At 37.2% G+C, this 16,837-nt stretch overlaps 1 protein-coding gene across 1 annotated transcript in view; it reads right to left on the bottom strand.

Moving 5' to 3' along the window:
* Positions 1–312: 312 nt before the first annotated feature.
* The window catches only part of LOC136867411 (uncharacterized), a 39,642-nt gene continuing 23,117 nt past the window's right edge, over positions 313–16,837 (bottom strand). Inside the window, exon 4 of the mRNA XM_067144607.2 lies at positions 313–4,885. Within this exon, the coding sequence (XP_067000708.1) occupies positions 4,789–4,885 (97 nt within the window). The 3' untranslated portion in view covers positions 313–4,788. The remainder of the gene's footprint in view (positions 4,886–16,837) is intronic.

The following is a 16,837-nucleotide window of genomic DNA, read 5'->3' as shown; positions in this document are numbered from 1 at the left end:
GACCTTTCCTTGGAACAGTGCTGATGAGAAGTAGCGAGTAAAATGGTGAGGACCCAAATTTCCCCGACATGGAATTTTGTTCCTCTGGAGTTCGTTTATGTGCCAGTAAATCTGCCAATAAGAGGCTGGCGAACCACTGGACGGAACAAGGAATGAACACACCAACTTGGCTCAGAAAGGCAACGCTCTAATGTTTGAACCATTCAGCCTGGCACCAATACAAAAATTTTAATAAGTTTTATAAAACATAATTCTTGAATCTGAATAATGAGCAACAAAATTTGAGAATGATTCTACAGCAAAGAACAGAAACTATATATTATTTGCCATTAGTAATAATTATTATACACTATATGGTAAAACTCTCACTCTAACAACATATTTAAAAACCACATTAAAATTAAAGTCTAATTTAGAATAGTTACACTGCCAGATGATTAATGTCTACATCTGAAATTTTACACAAAGCAGAAATATAAGTAAGGACAACATTTTTCAATATTTTATTGATGTCATGTGCTGCTTTACTAAAATATAACAGCAGATATATCAAATAATCTCAGTTTACAGAAAATAAATCCATTACAATTTTTCTTTCCAAAATACACAATAAAAATTTGTAAGCTATGAGGTCTCTGCAATAAAATGACTAGCAAGAGTGGCTAAAAAATTGATTTTTTTCCAATAGTGGGATTTTTTAATACTACAGATGAATATAAAGCAAAACATTTCAAACCAAGTATTAGCTACCAATTTATCACATTTACAGGCTATTAGGTGGTGTATCAGTGTCTCCTGTAACAATAAATTATTTGTAAAAGTAAGTAACCTAACAAACAAAATTCACTTGAAAAGTTCATTGGAAATACATAATATTTCTACAACATTCCTCACTATAAAGTAAACAGGATCAAGTGCATCAGTATTCAAACAAGTGCAGTTACAGACTAAATTGAATTAGGTTTTAGCAAGGCAAATAACATCAAACCCTGTATTATTTTGTAAAACAAATACCATGACTACACATGGAATAAATACAAAAAATTAAATAATTACAGATACTTCTGGAATGAAACGAAAGTTACATAGAAAGAGACAATTCAAATAAATATAAAGTATCCTATATAGCCCGTCAGTTTCAGAACTGCTGTGGCTTTCTTTGAAAATTCAGATAGATAAACAGCTGTCTTAGGTCACTTGACCTTTGACATATTCTCTGTACAGGTCATTGAATTTTAGAAAAAGGCCCAAGACAAGTGGCACATTGTCACATTACATAATGTCATTAATGCTCCAAAGGACTGTACATCAACTGTCCATTTATTTAATTACAGCACACAAATGGTATTGAATACAATGAGCCAATGACAAGTAAGCAGCACTTGGCAAGACAACAGGATATACATGGTGAGGCAGAATGTTCACCTCACAAAACTTGTAAACTGTTAAAAATGTTGAAAATCTGTTTTTGTTTGCAGAGGTAATACAAAGGAGCTCATAAACAAACTTGCAGTACTTCTCCAGGGTGCCAATACCTGTTGAGATAATGTTTCTAATTTGTTTGTTTTAATGGAACAACACTGTTTCTTCACCTAGCATGGACGTTGCAAATTCACCATCCTTACTATTTTCAAAATCTGACAAGTACTTTGAGAAAATGGAATGTCTTCAAATGTGCTTCATTCATTCGCTATGAGGCCAATTAAAATAAATAACCAGAAGACCATGCCATGTGCTAAATAGGTCCTCTTCACATTCTTCTGACAGCTAGGTATTCACTTTACTGTGCCTGTCAATACGCTAGGACTTCAAATCTTTAATATCACTGTCGGTAATAGGTAAAGGAAGAAAAGATATATAATGGATTTTAAGGGACAACATTCAATCAAATAGGGTGACCTATGGCTGGAGAACAAAGTACGTTTGAAGACACTGAGTTTTCTAAAGCAGTACTTGTTGAATTTTGAAATTAATCACACCCCTGAATTGCTAATGCTAGAAGTAGTTCTTGTTAAAAAAACAAAGTTACTACTTTATCACGGCATATATTGAGACCCTGGAGAATTACCTGAAGTTTGATTACGAGCCCCTTAATAATATTACCAAAAAGGATGAGAATTTTTTAATATCTTTAATGGTTTACAAGTTATTTGAGAAGAGTTTTAGAGCAGACTCACCTTGCATACAATGATGTGCAGTAGGTGGCTACATCTATTTATCATACAGAATGACATGTGGATGTTTTCATATGTTCCACCACAGCTCTTTCTTCTTATATTTCATTACATGTTAGGTCTATTAATTATTTGATAAATGGGTACCAATCCTGTATTAAGCTAACTCATTAGTTAGGAGTTATACATATGCTACAACAATCTACATAAATCTATGATCATAATAAGTTATAAGTCAGGTCACCATTTATAACCTAAAAAAAAATTACTTTCTATTAGGAGTGCATCATTTAATTCTGCAAGAAGTGATACAGTATTTAAATTTAAATTCTCAGTGTGTCACTAAATTTCATAATTGAAATCAATGTTAAAATGTAAATCACAAATACATTATATTTAATGACTCAACAATGTGAAATGTGAACCAGACATTTATTAGCACCATTACAAAAATCAAAATGTTGCACAGAAGAATCAAGTTGAGAGTTGTTTAGATGTTCGGACAATTTGTAACACCAATATCAAGTACACATGAAGAAAATACCTGTAATTATGAGGAATCTCTCTAGGAGTCTATTCCTGTGTAATTGGAACTCAGAACATTAGGAACAGTAACATCAACAGTAAATGAGTAAATTACTAAGCTTTAGGATGAGAATCCTTTCCACAAAACATCTATGAATATGTAAAAATAAGGTCACTAGCAATAGGAGCATGAACAGTGAAATAAGACCAAATAACACAGTGTCACTGCCATGATCTAGGGATAAGTATGAAGCCTGTTCAAAAAATAACCAAATCATGCAAGTCTTACAAAAATCATGCTCCAATAATGCCTCTGTCTTTTCCAAAGTGAATACAGTAATTGTATATACTTCATGTGATGGATTACAATGCATTACGGATAAAAACACAACATACAGTAAAGTGCACAGGTTCGAATCTCCCTCAAGTCAATATTTTAAAAATGTTACTTGCTGCAATTGTTTCTAACTGTATGGTTTTTTTTTCATGCATCCTTTTATTGATTATATACTTCATTCCATAATTATAAAATTTAATGCAGCATCCATAAATGTTACTATAAGATGTATGGTCTTCGTCACAAACAAAGTACAGTTTTTAAAAAAAGGAGTTAAGAACTATGACAGAAAACACTTTAAGGAAATACAGAGAAGGAACAGAAAATAAATTTACGTACCCATGTAGATTAACCACAAGAAAGCTAGACAAAGTAAGTGTTGCCGCACTTTAGACTCCCTTTGCATAGGGCTGTTATATAAAGCATTTTTGCAAACCATCAATGAGAGACATGACATGTAGTCAAAAGTGAGAGACATTTATAAGGTCCATTTGAAAAGTTTGCCATGCCCCAAGACTATCATTTTTAATACACAGGGTGTACAAAAAATACCAACAATCACAGGTCATGATAAAGGGAATCAGGACAATCAAAATGAGGATAGGACCTAATCCTCTAACATGCAATTTTCATCCAGCCGTCTTCACCTTCTTGATTAATGTACACCTGACCACGCTGTTGAACAGACATTCTGGCATGTACTCATCCACTGAATACACAGCGAAGCAAAGAAAAATACTTCTCAAAGGTGGACGCTGAACTCCCAGTCGATGGCGAATGTGCCAGCACTCAAGCGCATATACAAGGAGTTATACAGATGAGAGAAATAAGGAGAAGACGACTTTCCTTGCATAAAAATGAGAACACAAAAGGATGAGGAAAAACTCTATTCCATAGACGGGTATTATCTAGGGTACAGGGGAGGAAGTCATTTTTAATGTCCCAAAACTGGACATCAGGCAGCTCTAGCACTATCCACATCAATCCTAGTTATTTTTCCCCTCAGCTTCTGCCGGCTTGTTTCTACTTCCTAGCTTTGTTTCATTACAGGATTGTGGTATCCATACTCAATGAGAGGGCAGTGCAGATGCCATACCTCTGATGAAATTTGGAAACAGAAACAGGTTTGACAGAGCTAAGAAAAAAGCAACCTTCAAGAACTATGACTAATGAGGAGAGAACCCATATGTGAAGACAGGAGTGTAGATATGAAGTTTGTAGTTGTTCTTTTAACTTTTTCTGTCAATTGATTTTTTTTTTTAATCCACAAGTACAGAGTACTATTATAGTAGCCTTAATAAATAACCCGTATGATTACAGCTGCAGATGACATTCTCTAGTTTGTGCCATCGGTAGCTGATAAACTTACATCTCATTCATGATAAAATATGATTTGAAATACTGGAAATCATACATAAATAATGAATCTACATTATCCTTGATGTATGGAGTTCAAAGTAGGCCAATTATAATAAAAATCAGGCCAGTTATTTTTCTTATATAACTCTTGTTACATATTTAAATATGTTAAGCACTAAAGACATATGTGGAACCACAATACACAACTATAACATACAACTTGTACTCTTGCTAACTGCCTTCCTTATGTTGTAGTAATTGACAGCAAACTGTTCCTTGTTATCATACACAGATAAAAACGTAGTTACTTTAATAGGCCTGCAAGTAACTTGCTTTTAATCATGATTATATTTAAGAATACCTGTATAGTACAGAATGGCCAGATAGCTTGTCCTACACATCATCTGGCAGAATATCTGGTATAAGGTATGAACAGAGTTCATTTTCACTGTTAACAAAAATAACCTTTCTAGATGTATTCTCATCCAACCTAAAAAAAAAAAAACATAATAATTAAAAATACAATCTGAAAAACAGTGTAAAAAACAACGGGAGATTACAAACAAACAAGAATCATATTTATACAGTAATTAACCTCCTCCATGAATACAAATGATGGAAACTAATATGGCAGACTAATACTACAGCTGACTAGTAGTTACCCTGAATTTCTGTCAAACCATCAGGCTTTGACCTAAATTGTACAACCTGGCATTGTCTCAACAGGATCAGAAAAAACAGCAGTTACTATGCAGACTCCTTGTGCAAATGCAGCAAAATATCTTCAGCCAGTTGTAACTGTGGTGCCAAGAGACAAACAATCCAACACAGAGTTCAAGAATGTCTACTGCAAGCCTTTCCTGATGGACCTGGCTGAATTCCTGGGAGCGACTTTTAGATCAACAGAATACAGTAGAGTCCCGTTAATCTGAACCCTGTTAGTCCGAAAGTCTGGTTAATCCGAACTGAAATATTAATTTTTTTTAATCTCCTTACTGAAATCAAACAACATATTATTATAGAATGAAGATTTACTTGCATTTTATTAATCATATTTTACTAGAATAATTTACTGTAAACACAATTACACATCATAAACCATCAATCACTGGTTGTTTATCTTTAAAAAGTCTGTTAGTTTCTTTTGCTGTAGTGATTGGAACCTACTCGAAGATGTAGTGTTAAACCAGTGTCTCATAAACATCACATCAGTGGGCGTAGCAGCGGAGTGTTGCTCGACGTAGCGTACGGCAATTTCTAAGGCGGTTGCGGCATTTGAATGTGACACTGGTTGTTGTTCATTGTGGTCTTCTTCATCGTCACTCTGTTCCTCATCAACTCCAGATTCTTTCTCCACCATAGCTACAATTTTTTGGTCTGTTTGTAATTGATGACAGTCAGCTTCGATCCACTCGCTAATGTGATTTTCATTGTCGTTTCCTCCTCTATGGGTTCCTAACTACCCTACTGTAATTTTATACAGTATTTTATTAATGTAACTACTAAAGAATGGACATTTCAAATTACAGTATGTACTGTATTGTAGAAACTATTTTCCTCAGACGGTTGAGGCGCTGGCCTTCTAACCCCAACTTGGCAGGTTCGATTCTGGCTCAGTCCGGTGGTATAAATACGACAGCCTCGTGTAAGTAGATTTACTGGCACGTAAAAGAACTCCTGCGGGAGAAAATTCTGGCACAGGCATTTCTGGAATTGTAAAAGTAGTTAGCGGGACGTAAAGACAATAACATTATTAGAAAATATTTTCCGGATAATCCGCAAATTTCGTAATCCGAACAGACTCAGGTCCCAATTAGTTCAGATTAACGAGACTCTACTGTACATACACTAGATCTTTGTTTACGATCCTTTTCATGTAATTTCAAACCTATGCCGTGTATTTATCAAGTTATGTCTATCTGATTGTAAAAATAATGTTATCTCTATAAATATGTTTGGGAAGCAAGGGCTGATGATGCGCAATACACAGCCTCTCTCAGCCAAATGTCAAACCCAACCTTATTTAAAGATATGAACTTCATTAATGTTTCCATATTGAACTGAGATCAACGATAAGATATCTATTAGGTTCAACCTTTTCAATACTAATTAGGTACGTGTTTATGTTACAAATACCTTTTATTCAACTTGGGGACCGGTTTTGACATATATAATGTCATCATCAGCCATAAAATGAATCACAAATATATAAGCAAAGACATAATAATCAAAACTATTGTGGATACATATTGAACTATGTTCATTAAAAATCTATAACTGTACATTCACACCATATGTTAAGATAAATCGCCATAACAGAAGAGTAACGGCTTAATAATTAAATCTGGCGCAGTGACACATTGAAGTAAGCATAAAGTCTCTCACTATTCAAAGAATAAAAGAAGGTTCTTCAATATGTAGTCTTTGTGCAACCGTTCAATAGAAGGCTCCAATAGGCTTCCAAAGTAGAGTCATTTATAAAACACTCACACATGCTATGCGTCAACCAGAGCGTCGAGAACTTATTTGAGTCACTTGTGATTTATACGTGATAATTTTAACACTGATGAATATGAAATCAGTCAGTGGTAAAAGACGTTAGTCTTGTGAGAAGGAGATATAAAATGTGGTAGGTTTGGAGGGGAGGAAGATGGGGGGAAGAAAAAGATCTTGTTACCACTAACTGATTTCATATTCATCAGTGTTAAAAATTGTATCAGGTATAAATTACAAGTGACTCAAATAAGTTCTCGACGCTCTGGTTGATGCATAGCACGTGTGAGCGTTTCAAATTACTCTTTACTTTGGAATCCTATCAGAGCCTTCTATTGAACGGATGCACAAAAACTACATATTGAAGAACCTTCTTTTATTCTTTGAATAGTGAGAGACTTTATGCTTACTTCAATGTGTCACTGCGTCAGATTTAATTAAGCCGTTACTCTTCTGCTATGGCGATTTATCTTAACGCACGGTGTGAATGGACAGTTATAGATTTTTAATGAACATAGTTCAATTTGTATCCACAACAGTTTTGATTATTATGTCTTTACTTATATATTTGTGATTAATTTTATGGCTGATGATGACATTATATATGTCGAAACCGGTCCCCAAGTTGAATAACAGGTATTTGTAACATAAACACGTACCTAATTAGTATTGAAAAGACTGAACCTAATAGATATCTTATCGTTCAAACCCAACCTTCTTGTGGTGCTCCCTGTTATCACAGACTGGGTCAATGACGACCGAGTACCGGCGGTGTAACCAAAGTATACACTGTTAAGAAGAGGAGAGGAAATGCTCTTTCTTCAGTATATACACCAACATCTGTGTAAGGGCCAGAGCCTTGGCCTTAAGGTGGCAGCCCCACCAAGGCACTCCGAGTTTATGGGCCAATAACTCGTAAGCTCTTAAATAAACCTATTAAAGAAACAGAGATGAGAAATAGCCGGACGAACAAAAAGCTGACGACCTTTGGCACGAAACAAGTAATACGATTTGGATGTTGGAATGTTCATACAATGAGAGAACCTGGGAAACAAACAGAACATCAGAGAAATGGAGAATTACCGAATGGATTTTTTTTGGTTTAAGTGAAGTGAGGTGGGATATCTTTGGAGAAATGAAGTGCCGGAATGGAATGACCCTCTTATACTCAGGGCAAGACCATGGAGAGGTTGCAAGGGACGGTGTTGGACTGTTGCTGAGTAAGAGAGCAAAGCAGGGACTCCTGGAATGGCACCCTATATCAGAGCGAATTATCATAGCTCGTTTTCAGAGTAATATAGGCAATATTTGCGTAGTGCAGTGTTATGCCCCAACTGAGCCGTCTAAAGAGACAGTGAAGCAGGAATTCTATTCAGCATTAACAGGTGTTTTAACGAAAATAAAACTGAAAGAAGTTGTCCTGCTCATGGGAGATTTTAACGCAAAAGTGGGAAAAGATAATGAAGGAGTGGAACACATTATGGTAAAGCATGGGCTTGGTGAGCGGAATGAGAACGGCGAATTATTCATTAATTTGTGTGCAGAACATGATCTGGTTATTGGAGGGACACTTTTCCCACATAAGGAGTGCCATAAAGTCACACGGGTGTTGCCCGATCATCGCACAGAGAATCAAATTGATCATGTGGCAGTAAGTCGTAAATGGAGGGGCTCGCTTCACGATGTGAGAAATAAGAGAGGAGCAGATGTTGGATCTGATCATCACTTGATGATGGCTTGGTTTAAATTCAAGATATCAGCAAACACAAGAATTTTTCAGAGGCGAAGTAGGCTTTATGACATTGGTAAGCTGAAGAAGGAACCAATAGTAGAAAACTTTAAGTTGCAGTTAAAAAATCGGTTTGAAGTCTTAGATATAGAAGCAATTGAAGGAGTAGAGAAAACATGTCAAGCCATTAAAAAGACTTTAACAGAGACCTGCGAAGAGGCATTAGGTCATAGAGAGTTGCTGAAGAAAGACTGAATGTCAGAAGAGACATGGGAGAAGATTAAACAGCGGAGGGAGACAAAGCAACTTATCCCCAACTCTAGGACAAGGCAAATAAAAAGAGAACTCGAGAAGAAATACAGTGAGTTAGACAGACAAGTAAAGAGAAGTGCTCGCAATGACCGACGTAGGCAGGTCGAAGAATATGCAAGCCAAGCCGAAATAGCCACAAGTAGAGGTGATGTGAAGGAACTGTATTGGATAACAAGGACATTATCTAAGAGGAGTCATAGGCAGAAGCATCCCATTAGTAGTAAAGGAGGGACTATGCTTACTGGAGAACATGAACAATTAGCTAGATGGAAAGAGCATTTTGAGGAAATACTCAACCGTGGAAATGATCAGGCAGATGAAGTCGAAGAAGAGGAATGGGACGGTGATGCTCGCATCCGTGTTAATGAACCTTCGATAGAAGAGATTAGATAAGCGCTTAAACAGATTAAAAGCGGGAAGTCTCCTGGGCTAGACAACATTCAACCCGAAACCTTAAAAGTTGAAACAGATGTAACAGCTGAGCATTACATATCTTATTCAAGAAAATTTGGCAGGAGGAAACAATGCCATAGGAATGGAAGAACGGACACATAGTTAAGCTGCCCAAAAAGGGAGACATAAGCAACTGCAACAACTGGAGAGAAATTACATTACTATCTGTTCCCAGTAAGGTAATCGCCCGTATCATCCTCAACTGCATTAAAACAACAATTGAGCAGAAGCTAAGGAAGGAGCAGGTTGGCTCTCGGGAGAGTCGCAGTTGTGTAGACTTGGTTAACTCTCTTCGGATCATCACTGAGCAGAGTTGTGAATGGAACTCTAATACATATATGCTCTTTGTGGACTTTGAAAAGACTTTCGACTCAGTTGTCAGGGACGTCATGTGGCGCCTGTTACTGAAGTACGGAATTCCACAGAAGATAGTCAACCTGAATAAGGAGACATACAATGGCTATGAGTGTCGGGTGGTTCATGAAGACAAACTAACAGAAGCATTTGGGGTGACCTCCGGCGTTAGGCAAGGGGGTGTCCTGTCGCCTATCATCTTCCTGCTGGTGATAGATGATATTATGAGGAAGTGTACGCAGAAAAGAAGGGATTTACAGTGGGGACCGTTAGAGACTGGAAAATCTGGATTATGCAGATGATATTTGCTTGCTGACACACATATTTCCGCATATGAAAGAGAAACTCAAAGAGCTAGAAACTGAGGCATGAAAAACAGGACTCAAGATTAATTCCAGTAAGACCAAGGATATGAGGCTGTTCTCAAATACCCAAGAACGATTTTGTCTAGATGGACAGGAAATTGAAAATGTAGACTAATTTTGCTACCTGGGCAGTATGGTAGACAAACAAGGCGGGGCTACAGAGGATGTTAAGTCACGTATAAGGAAGGCTAATGGTGCATTTGTGCAGCTCTATCCACTGTGGAAAAGCTTGAAGCAAGATTTTATACATGACGTTCCATTCTAGTGTGTCCCTAGCCTTCTAATCTGAATCGTTTCTTCTTCCTTTCTGATACGTAGCCTTGAGGCGAGTTTTGACTCGCTGTGCACAGCTGTGTGGGGCCGTGCCGAGTGTTGGCAGCCATTGAGAGACAGTATGGTTTGAGACGGTCCCCTTTACAGACGTACCATGTAGGATATTATTTATATATTGGGGTTTTGCCCCCGATTGACCCTTTTGGGGCCATGTAATGTATGTATCTGATACCTTCTTAATATTGAGTACTTATTTTCTTTCGACGTGGTGTTTTTAATATTTAATTAAGTGTAACCTTCCTTCGTTTCAGTTCAAGGCTTCCTAGTAAATCTGTGCCCTTTCAAATTATTATTATTTTCTATCCTCTGATTATCTTATTTCATTCCTGGTTTTGGTTTGTAACCTAGGGCAAAGACTGACTTTATTTGAATATCTTCAGTAAATGAATTCAGTTAAACAAGTACCCATTGGTTTTTAAATGTCATGACTTAGTTTCAGTTTTGTCATACTAACCTTTCTTGGTATTGTTTTCATATAACCTCCTTTGGGTGTTTTATTAATAATCATTTAAAAACTGTAAACAATGGCCATTGGGAAATATCAAGTTGGGGTTCGCAAGATTGTTTCTGTGTGACTCTATTATTCTTGTAGTTATATTTCTTTATTAAAGTCTTGTTATTATTTATTTCTGAGTGATCATTATGTAGTTGGACCAACAGGTTGGCAATCACGCAACGATCTTACTGCCTCCGGGTAAGTTATGGGTAGCTCTTTCCACATCATCTTGTTTTGTTGTGTATTCATGTCCACTGCTGTTTCATTTTATTAATGTTTTTGTGGTAACAACGTTACAGTGGTAGCAGAGCGTGGTTTCGATCCACGGACCTCTCGGTTATGGGCCCAGCATGCTTCCACAGTACGCAGGAAAGCAGTAAAAATACAAGGTTGACAGCCAGTACACATAATACAGCACATGTAGCCAACGGTAGTACACATGTAACCCTGAGTCAACCAAGTCATACTCAACTACAAGTTGTTCAATAATTTCAACTTCCACCAACCAAGAATAATTAATTACATGCAGTCACTCACCAAATCCGCCGATAAAAAGGAAGTAAATTTTACAGGACACCTCAAAAACATCCAAGCAGAGAAGCTGCATACACCGCACAGTTACCAGAAGGGTTTCAAAATCATAATCAGCAAATCGGTAAATCATACAACCACGCTCTGCTACCACTATACTGACCCGAACGTAGTCAAACCCTGAACACTACGGTAAGGCCAGCAAAGCATAAATCAACAAGAAATAAAACAGAACACGCCAAGAGTCAGAATAGACAAAGGTAGGTCAGGAAGCGTAACTAGGCACCCACAAAACATAACCATAAAATCAGTAAATTACTTACCGCAAGAAGTATTGGGTGACACATCAAACCATGTAAAATTAAAATCCAGTATCAGATGAGTAATTCATTTAAAAGAACAACACCAGTGTTTTCATGCAAAGGTAAGTAGTATTTATTAGAGAAAAGTTAAAACTTCCAATTAGTAATAAGAAAACGCCCACGTAGTAAAATAGAAAGACTAGTAATTAACATGAAATTGAATTATTACCAAGAAAATAAACTAATCATATTCTAAAGATATTAGGGTCCCCACTATACTAGAAGTAATGAGATAATGAAAATAGTATCTGTTTAAAATAAACAATCAGCCTTTAAACTACCAATAACCACATGAACCACCTAGTCCTACCCAAGGACAGGTCTTACCGGGAGCCCAGAAAGTAAATTCAACATAAACACTACGCGCAGGGAGAAGTTAAAAATATAAATTGAATTAGGAAAATTCAAAACAAAGGTACAAGAAAAGGGAAAGCACAAAACATTCAATAAAATAGAAAGGTAACACAGGTCATCAAGCCCAGAAAGGGAAACTGGGAACCAAAATCATTCGTCAACGGAAATGTTTACTTTAACAATCACCGCACAACATCCGTTGTCATGGAAACAGGCCCACGCTCAAAACAACGCAAAATCAAAGATACTCACCGAAAGGAAACCAGAAACAAGGAAAAAAAAACATATTTAGGTAGTACGGACCAAGACGGAAGAAAATATTAAACCAGACCGCAAAAATTAAATAAACCAACCGGCTCTTGGTTAGGGCTAAGTAGTTCAAGCTAGACCACATGGTGATGAGCTTAACAGCAGCGTAAGAATTAGTATTCTATCATATTCCTTTTTCCTCCTGAACAATTTAGATTGTAATTTACCATACGTCCAGAACAACGTTACAACTTTAAATGACCATTATAGCACGTGATTAAATGAATATGCCCTTTTATGACATACTACGCAAGTTTTTTTTTTTTAAACATATCATTAAAATTTAGCCGAGAGTGAACAAATTTAAAGCATTAGGGTGTTAGACACGTCACACACATCCGTACAGTTTTTTTTTTTGGTTCACCAATATCGAAAATAGAACAGAAGCTTGAAGCCACGCCGCCTCGCCATTTAATACTCTGGTTCCCAAACGCAGATAGATAGACTTAAATAAAATACATACAGTCTGTGGACATTTTCACGATGAATAAAATATCACCAGATGTTGAGGGCTAGGAGGAGAGCCCTCACTCACGTAGTATTCAGCCGTTCTCCATTGCTCCGGGAAAAATCTTCACCTTCACGAGGCACATGCTACACGCGTCCATCTTCAACTAGACGCAAGCACAAGAATGAGTCTCTCGCTTTGGGCGAGCTTCAACAAGCCAACATTCTGTCTGAGACGAGCTCTCATTAGTCAAGGAGCTGAGCATCGTAGTACCAGCTCTCTGCACAGATGTCAGTATGTACAAGGAGCCTTTAGATCAGATCGTCACTCAGACCAGACCGCTACCATAAAGTAGTAGTGAATCATAAAACTAGAAGTAGATAGGAAAGTCGGCGAACTGAATACACAGAAAATTAAGGTAGTAAGATACTAATTTCCACAGGGATTAGTCCAGGTCCAAAAACGTTAGGGGGGGAGAAGACGATTAAATGTGACACCTCGGTGTCAGCCACCCCCTCCGAAGCTTTGCTTATCCAGTACATATCCTCGGCACTGTGGTCAGAAGTAAACTAAATTTTCATTATAGTCCAAATTAAAGTGACCACAAGTACCACGTTCAACATAATAAATATCCAGTAAGGCGGTTTGCTATTAGGAGGTGAACTAAAGTCTAGTACCGCTTTAGAATCATGTTCAACAGCATTAGTTACAATCAACACTGAGTTCAACCTTTTTCACAATATATTTTCAGCTTTCCATGCACAAGGTTTCAATAGTTTACACGCCACAGTTTCTCTTAGGAAACGGTCCATCACAACCACAATTGGTTTGAAGAAGTTGGTAGAACACAGTCTAATTCGAATTACATCTTCCACTTAGTAGACTCCCAATAGTTTTGGGTTTTGATTACAACTGCTTACACGGTGATGATTATACCACGAAGAAAAGTTCACCCTTAGAGTTCATGAAAGGTTATACACAAGGCATACATAGGGTTTCCTTCCAACAATTAACTTAATTTAGAAATCTCTCTCGGCTGTACATTTTACATTAAACCTTGAAATTACCATATCATAGTGAGTACTAGTTTTCGGGTTCCAAGTTTTTTTTATATAAGAAATGCAGCCTCTTGTTTCGTTTCCAAAATCAAAATCAACATTTGGCACCACCGCAAGGTAAAGACGCAAGGCGCAAGAAAGAAAACAAGAAGAATAGGATAAATTGGTGAATACATTCAACGGATAACTAAGATCCAATTAACAGATTAAATTTTAAATTTTTAACCTTACATCGACTGAACCTGGGCCAAAGCATACCACATACGACTTAGGTTTACCGACAGAGCAGTTACAAGAGCAATCTGCACAAGTTTAAGTCACGTGCCAAGGTACTGGCAACACAGAATGAAAAACAATTTAAGTACGTGCATACATTCAAGGTTTTAAGGCAATAGTCATCTGACACTAGTTTCATACAGCAACCCAATAATCAGGTTCAGATTCACCACACAGTGCAAGTCCGTCACCAATCAACAACACCACAATATCAAAATTTACATCCCCAAGTTAAATACCAGCACCACCATAGAATTCTAAACTTGACAACACGCCAAGTTAAGGTATACATCACATGTATTTACCAAACCAGGTCAAGATCAACCACAGTGAAGATAACAGAACCCCCCATAAATCTAGAGGTACACCTTCGTAACCACAACACATTACAGTTGCCGACATACTGAAGGTACACTTAATTCCAAATTTTCAGAACCAAACCATCTCAATACTATAGGTCGGTGAACAATTAGGCCCCATTCACAATGCAAACGTAACCGTAACCTTAACGACGTAACGTAACCGTAAAATTAACGTAAAATTTGTGGTATTCACAATGGAGGAACGTAACATTAACGTAAATAGTACACAGCAGCCAATCAAAACACTGCCATGTTATTTAGCACGGAAGTCGGGTTTTGGACTATCTCGCAGTTTTATATTTCAATACCTCGATGGAATCAAACAACATGGTAGCGGAATTCATATTACTTCAAACATCTATTGCTTTGCTCCTGGGAATAAGCAGAAAATGGGTTCATCCCTTGAATCAAAGAAGGTTACCTCAGTGCGATTTCGGTAATCTAATGTAAGAAATGACCCTCATCAGTTCATTTTGGACATGTGGATGAAACATGAACTGTTTGCCTTTCTTACGATTTACTTCCTCTTTTGTAATAAAAAAGAAATATAAGGTCTCCTTTACCGACAACTATGCCCCCATCTATCACACCCCGATGAGATGTTTGGATCTAATTGTTGGGATGATATGGTTTTCGTAAACTAGTGGTCCGTATAATGTTAAGAAATGTACAGGGACACTGTTTTATTTATGACAGGGATTGTCTCTCGTCCGTTCGCTAGTGCTGCGAGCTTGTCTCCCGCCATTTACCGTCAGATTTCATTGCTACAGGATATTTATTTCCATCTATAATTTTTCGGTACAGCGTCTTTGTAATTCTTTCTCCAAAGATTGTTTTGAAAGAGAATTACAAGTGTTTCGTCGAAAGAAGTCATTATATCGTGCACAAAATACAATGTTTACCTCTGCTCTGATTGGCTGGTTCTTAAAGTTAACGTAAAATTAACCGCAAGAGCTTGGAGTTTGCAATCCCTTAATTTTACGGACTCGCAGTTAAGTTTACGTCGGCGCATTGTGAATGGTTCCATTAGATAAGATGGCCGCTAACTTCCGAGTTAACGTTATTTTTAAGTTTACGTTACGTTACGTTACGTTTGCATTGTGAATGAGGCTTTAGTGCATAAGGCATTTCCAAACTTATCAGAGGCATCAAGTTAAATTTGCAAAAACTACTGGTTCAACACTCCCAATCACAATACATCACCAAATTGAACGAGAAAATGAGAGGAAATGGTACTTCAATTCAACAATAACTCACACCTACTACAAGTTTAGGAAAATGAAAATATCCTAGGGTTAGAGGTAAAAATCTTCGAGACAAGAAAAGGTTGGCAGAACGGAAGGAGACTTCTGATACAATGAGATGGTGAGGTGCGCTAAATGTTTGTCATCAACAACCAAACTAGCAACAACAATACCAAGCCCAAAATAATATTAGGATGGAAAATAATAAACACATAAAGGTTCCTTCGATAACACCATAGGAATAACGGAATAGAAAATGGATGGAAGAAATTCAGGAGGAAAAACCAATCCGAAGCCACATAACCTCCAACTTCATTGAATTTACAACAACGTGCTTTCACACAGGACACCTGATTAAGTAAGAAAGGCGATAGAATCCACCTCAAACCAGATGACCATCAGGAAATAAGAGCAATGACCTACACAACCTAATCTACCGGTTGCCTTTTCACAAGACCTCGGTGAAAACCGGACTAGAAATATATGACATCCGCAGATTCATACTGCCGCATTACCGCTAAGCAGGTACCCTTCCACACAACCAGGAAACAAGGTAAAATAAAATATACATGGCAGAAAAGATGGCAGGACGTTAGAAAAATGCTCATCGATAATGAAGAATAAAGGAACACAACATACAGACCCCATAATCTAACCGTCGGGCAACTTCGGTACCGCCTATGAACTAATAATCCGTCCCATACCAGATTAATAATCCCATAGAACGGCAAGATGACTAACAACCTTGTTGAGAGACAACTATGATCCACTGAAGGTAAGAAAATGTCAGAGTGACAGATGAACATTAACTGAGCTTTAACAAGAAGTACCAATAGAACACAAGATAACGTTGGGTCAACAGGTAACGCAGTGAGACCAAAAGTGAAGAAACCAGTACACACAAAACCAAAAAGTTACATGACACAAGTTAAAGTTATTCCATCAGAGCAATAGACCCACACC

Source organism: Anabrus simplex, chromosome 3 (genome assembly GCF_040414725.1).
Source record: "Anabrus simplex isolate iqAnaSimp1 chromosome 3, ASM4041472v1, whole genome shotgun sequence".
Classification (NCBI taxonomy): Eukaryota; Metazoa; Arthropoda; class Insecta; order Orthoptera; family Tettigoniidae; genus Anabrus; species Anabrus simplex.
This window is presented reverse-complemented; position numbering and strand designations above follow the sequence as displayed.